Source organism: Schistocerca serialis, chromosome 4 (assembly GCF_023864345.2).
Source record: "Schistocerca serialis cubense isolate TAMUIC-IGC-003099 chromosome 4, iqSchSeri2.2, whole genome shotgun sequence".
Lineage (NCBI taxonomy): Eukaryota > Metazoa > Arthropoda > Insecta > Orthoptera > Acrididae > Schistocerca > Schistocerca serialis.
The window spans coordinates 570940740-570946739 of NC_064641.1; the positions used below are offsets into that span (position 1 = coordinate 570940740).

At 42.6% G+C, this 6000-nt stretch overlaps 1 protein-coding gene across 1 annotated transcript in view; it reads left to right on the forward strand.

Moving 5' to 3' along the window:
* LOC126474022 (UNC93-like protein) overlaps positions 1 to 1225 on the forward strand; it is a 413395-nt gene extending 412170 nt beyond the window's left edge. Inside the window, exon 8 of the mRNA XM_050101427.1 lies at positions 735 to 1225. Within this exon, the coding sequence (XP_049957384.1) occupies positions 735 to 988 (254 nt within the window). The 3' untranslated portion in view covers positions 989 to 1225. The remainder of the gene's footprint in view (positions 1 to 734) is intronic.
* The last annotated feature ends 4775 nt before the right edge of the window (positions 1226 to 6000 follow it).

Below are 6000 nucleotides of genomic sequence, written 5' to 3' on the forward strand. Positions count from 1 at the left end.
TGCTAATCAAGAGAATATATACTGAACATTTAGATAAAAGATGTGTAAGGAATTTAATTATATATGTATTCTCTAATTGGAAATTTGCACGGATGTGTTGTTTCGTTGGTAATCAGAAGGGAACTTCCGATGAATTGGAAACGAACCTGCAATTATTAGATCCAAGAGGTCCATTATTTCATCGGATAATTAAACTCTATCAAAGTAAACTTTCCGCTTGATCTGAGGTTTCCCGACTGACTGCCGGCCGGTGTGGCCAAGCGGTTAAAGGCGCTACAGTCTGGAACCGCGCGACCGCTACGGTCGCAGGTTCGAATCCTGCCTCGGGCATAGATGTGTGTGATGTCCTGAGGTTAGTTAGGTTTAAGTAGTTCTAAGTTCTAGGGGACTGATGACCTGAGAAGTTAAGTCCCATAGTGCTCAGAGTCATTTAGCCATTTGAACCGACTGACTACACAACGCAAGAAAACAAAGGCATTTTATTTACACAGGATTGCAGATCACTTCGAATCATCGAGACTGAGGACAAGGAGAGTCATAGTCCGATTCTGATTATGAAGTAAAGCTTAATTATAACGTTCTTGAGCGACTGTTATGACAGTGATATAGCTGCATATGAATGAAATCATGAATAAAATAGTAATAATTAACTTTCCTCCTCACCGGCAACCAGTATAAACACAATATTAAGTAAAATTACATCCGCTCATCTGTTTCCTTCAATCTGTTGACAGCTCTGTGCGGCATCCTGTTCCCGGGCCAGGAAAAGGTGGCGTTCAGCAGCTTCCGGCTGTGGGAGTCGCTGGGCTACATCCTGGCGTACGGCTACAGCGCCTACCTGCGCACCGACGTCAAGCTGTTCGTGGTGCTGGGCCTGCTGCTGTGGGGTATGGCGGGCTACGTCGCCATCGAGGTCGGCCGCCACAGGCGCAAAGCGCGCGCGCGCCGCCGGGCCTCCCCTGGCGCCCTCACCCGGACCAAGCTGTGACGCTCCACAGTTAAAGTGAATCCCCTACGTGCACAACAAGTATTCCCAATAACGCTGACGGTGCACGTGGCAACACGCTCTAGACCTAGCAATAGTTAGAAGACTGGTCGGTGCTTTTTTCGATAAAACTCCTCGTCTACTGTCTTTTGTCAGTATTTATATGCAACGCATTGTAGGGAAATGATGTCATTCTCTAAATGAATAACTGGATGTTGTCAATAAAATACTTAGTTCTTTCGTAACAGATCGATATACTGTGCCCTGCCAGCAACTCACACAGGATAAAATCAGTTGTGGTAACTTGATCATGATTTAAAATGTGAACACAACGTCGTTTAGAACGTTTATTTGCCCAAGAACCACTAAAAATTATACCAGTATTTGAAATATATTTTATTTGTAGCACAAGCTGTCTATAGTTGTAGAGTACCTGAATTTAATGTTCTTGATAGCTAAAAGTGAAGGGCAAAGAAGAAAAATGTAAGTCTGTGGTGCTCATTTACATGCAGAAACTTGGATAAGTGTCTTGTACAAATTAGTAAGCGTATTCAAATTGAAATGGCTCTAAGCACTATGGCACTTAACATCTGAGGTCATCAGTCCCCTAGACTTAGAACTACTTAAACGTAACTAACCTATGGACACCAGACACATCCATGCCCGAGGCAGGATTCGAACCTGCGACTGTAGCAGCAGCGCTGTTCCGGACTGAAGCGCCTAGAACCGCTCGGCCACAGCGGCCGGCTAGCAAACATATAAACCTTAAAAATGTTACAAGACGTCAGTTGAACTGCAACGTAATACAGCTATCGGCCTTGTAAGGAAACTGCCGCATGATGGTAGGGTGATAAAACATTTTCGAATGTCGCAGCGACAAGGGGCATTTCAAGAAGTAATGCAAAACATTTTTTTCTCGGTCAGTTTCGGTCGAAAAAATGCGGAATTTGTTGCACGACATCATGGGATATTTCCGCTTCAGCCCCTGTAGTTTCATGAAGCTCTGGTAGATTAGGGCGCTGTAGGCAACCTTCAAAATGGCGTCTGTAACGGAAGTGCATTCCAAGCAGAGAGCTTCTTTTGGCCGAAAACCAGAGCACCGCAGATATTCATAGGAGCTTACAGATTCTGTACGAACACATGGCAGTGAACAAAAGCACAGGGAGTTGTTGGCCGAGGTGATTGTTGTCATCGCAACAAGACCGAGCAAACCAATCCGATCCTCCGCGTGCCGGCCGGCGGCACACAGCTGTGACTCTTGCACTGTTGGGACGTGCAGACACTATCATTAGAGCTGATCGCTGCTCAAATGGATGTCTCTGTAGTGCTGACATAGTCGTTCACCAGTTGGGGTACTCAAAGGTGTGTGACATTTGGGTTCCTCACTGCCCTACACTAGACCATAAAGAACAATGAAGAGTTACCTGTGCGTAATTGTTTGCGCGTTACAAGGCTGATGGATGATGGGGAGTTTATTGATACAGCAAGATGTTGACTCCGGCTTCGACTAGCGGTATTATGGGCCCATACAGGCCCTCCCAGTAAGGTAGAGGAAGGCCGTCGCATTTAACGGAAATGCTGGAAAATAGGGTTTTGTAGCCAGATGAGTGAGAAATAATATAGTGTATAGAAATCTTGAACAAAACCAATCTGCTTTTCGAAAAAAATGTACTGCTTTACATACTGAACCCTCTTCGTACTATTACAGAACAAGAGGTAAATTAAGAAAAATAATGAAAACGTCAATAAATGTTCGGTGAGTCGCTCAAACCATTAGCGATACTGGTTATGTCTTTGAATCTAGCAGAAATGCTTTCAGTGGCCTTTGTAGGTTAAATACTATCATATCTTTTTCCTGGCAATATGTGCTTTAACTTCCTTGTTTTGGAATAGCGTTTGAATAACTTAATTTTGATTTTCTATAAACTGGTACAACATAATTTTCACCGACATCGTACACGTCTATTTCTTCGGAAGAACGTCTCATTACATAGAAAAAATACTGACTGAACACTTTATGCACTTCTCTTATCGTTAGTATTGTTTTAATTCAGTTCCTGGCATCCGAAGTGGGTTCACATACCCAGAACACCTGTACATTTAGTCCGTTTTAGAATGCTTTAGGCAGTAACCAGGCAGCCACTCTATGCGTATAAGTTAGAGGAAAAAACAGTTGCCGACCGCTGTGACCGAGCGCTTATAGGCGCTTTAGTCCGGAACCGCGCTGCTACTACGGTCGCAGGTTCGAATCCTGCCTCGGGCATGGATCTGTGTGATGTCCTTAGGTTAGTTAGGTTTCAGTAGTTCCAAGTCTAGGGGACTGATGACTTCAGATATTAAGTCCCATAGTGCTTAGAGCCATTTGAACAATTTTTTAGAAACAGGTTGGCAGTATCATTTTCAGATTCCATTCAGCTTCAGCTTATACCACATTAACTGTAATCTTACATTGAAGTACTGTATATTTCGTAACCTCAAGATACGACCATGTTACCAAGGAAACCTTGTATCACAAAACTGAAAAGCTTAATTTAAGAATGTCACAACCATTAGACACATGAGACTAATTGTTGAAGGGACATGCCATTGCCCTTCAATGGCGACAGCGGCTTGAAGAGAAACACCACTGTTCCCACGGTTCCCCATCGACGTTAACTAGTTTAGTGTGATAGTGGTATCTGAACCCATTTTAGATGCCAGGAACTGAATAAAAATAATACCAACGTTAAGAGAAGTGCAGAAAGTGTTCAGTCATTGCCTTTCAGTGTTGACAGCGGCTGGAAGAGGAACACCACTGGCCCCACGTGTCCCCATTAACTAGTTCAGTGTGATAATTCCAAGGTTTGACCCCTTAGATCCGAACGAATTCAAAAGTAATACCAGTGTACATGGCTACAACACTAGGAGAAAGGATGATCTTCACTATTCAAGGATAAATCTAACTTTGGATCAGAAGGGGGTAAATCATGCTGCCACAAATGTCTTTAGTCACTTACCTAATGGCATCAAAAGTCTGACAGATAGCCATACAGCATTTGAAAGGAAATTAAATGAATTTCTTAATGGCAACTCCTTCTACTCATTAGATGAATTTTTGGATATAGCAAGTGGGTAATTTCCCAACCCCCACAAAAAAGATTAAAAACATTGAGTGTCATGTAACATTTTGTGTAATGTAATATCTTGTATGGACACCTTTGATTAACCTGACACGTTCCACATCATTACGAAGCGTCGTATTCATGATCTATGGAACAAGTACTAATATAATCTAGATAGAACTATAAAGGGCGAAAGCGAACTGCAACGGCAAAATTTCGGTGGTTGTTCACGGATATATTCTGAGTATTTTGGAGTGAGGCACTTGTGGTATCCTGAACAACAACAACGTAATTATTTCTTTAGAGTGTCACAATAATTACTATGATCTCTCTGAAAATACCCTTAAATCAGTGAATTAAACTTGTAATATCCAGTCAACGTAACGTACAAATGAAAACACAGAGTACCGCAAACGCACCATGACGTGGTTGCCGTCGCCGCAGGAATTGCTGCTCTTCCACTGCATTCAGTGGTAAACCTGTTCATACTGCTACGTATATCACTGTCGACGTACAGCTAAGAGACTGGAAAAAGAAACAAGGTAGAACCGAGCAGTACTGAATGCAAGCTTTGAGGGCAAAGAGTCAAGTAGCCATTAACTTTGTCAACAGCAAGTACCATTGTAGAGCGAAACAAGTTTGTCTCCAAACAAGATACGCAGCGCATACTCTCGACATTTACACTTTTGTGCAGATATTTTCAGAACGATGCAGGTACAAAGATAAAGGGGATATGAAAGCAAACGAATTGTTAGTACTACTAACGATCAACCAGAGCCCACGTGTCCCTTAAGCTAGAGTACTCACAAAATACCCCTGAACAAACAACGAAATTTTGTCGTCGAAATTCCGACTCACCCTTTAGGCTACATGCGTCAGCTTCATTGTTAGTCTTGAAGTCCATATTTCTGTAACAGAAGCTATGGTCTTTATGAAGAGCTGGTATTTCCGAATATTGGGGCTATTCATATCTGCCGAAATACACGATCTCATAAAGCGGAGGTTGTGGGTTTAATTGCCATCGCCGTCATGAGTCTCGCTTTTAAAAGCACCATAACTGTGTGCTTTCTATAAAGATAAAGGATACCAGAGGTAGATTTAAAAAGAAGTACTAATAATCAAAAAACACGTTACTTCAAAATAACTTAGAGATGAACAAGTTGTCGTAACCCGACGTGGGTCCCAACATACATACTGGGTGATCAAAAAGTAAGTACAAATTTGAAAACTGAATAAATCACGGAATAATGTAGATAGAGAGGTACAAATTGACACACATGCTTGGAACTAAAAAAATACAAAAGTTCAAAGAAATTTCCGACAGATGGCGCCTCATATGATCAGAATAGCAATAATTAGCATAACAAAGTAAGACAAAGCAAAGATGATGTTCTTTACAGGAAATGCTCAATATGTCCACCATCATTCCTCAACAATAGCTGTAGTCGAGGAATAATGTTGTAAACAGCACTGTAAAGCATGTCTGGAGTTATGGTGAGGCAATGGCGTCGGATGTTGTCTTTCAGCATCCCTAGAGATGTCGCTCGATCACGATACACTTGCGACATCAGGTAACCCCAAAGCCAATAATCGCACGGACTGAGGTCTGCGGGCCTGGGAGGCCAATCATGACGGAAGTGGCGGCTGAGCACACGATCATCACTAAACGACGCGTGCAAGAGATCTTTCACGCGTGTAGCAATATGAGGTGAAGCGCCATTCTGCATAAACATCGTACATTCCAGCAGGTGTTTATCAGCCAGGCTGGGGATGATGCGATTCTGTAACATATCGGCGTGCCTCTCACCCGTCACGGTAGCAGTTTTGCTGTCCAGCGCCATCTGTCGGACATTTTGTGAACTAATAAAACCCCATGTCATTCCAAGCAGGTGTGTCAATTTTTACCTCTCTATC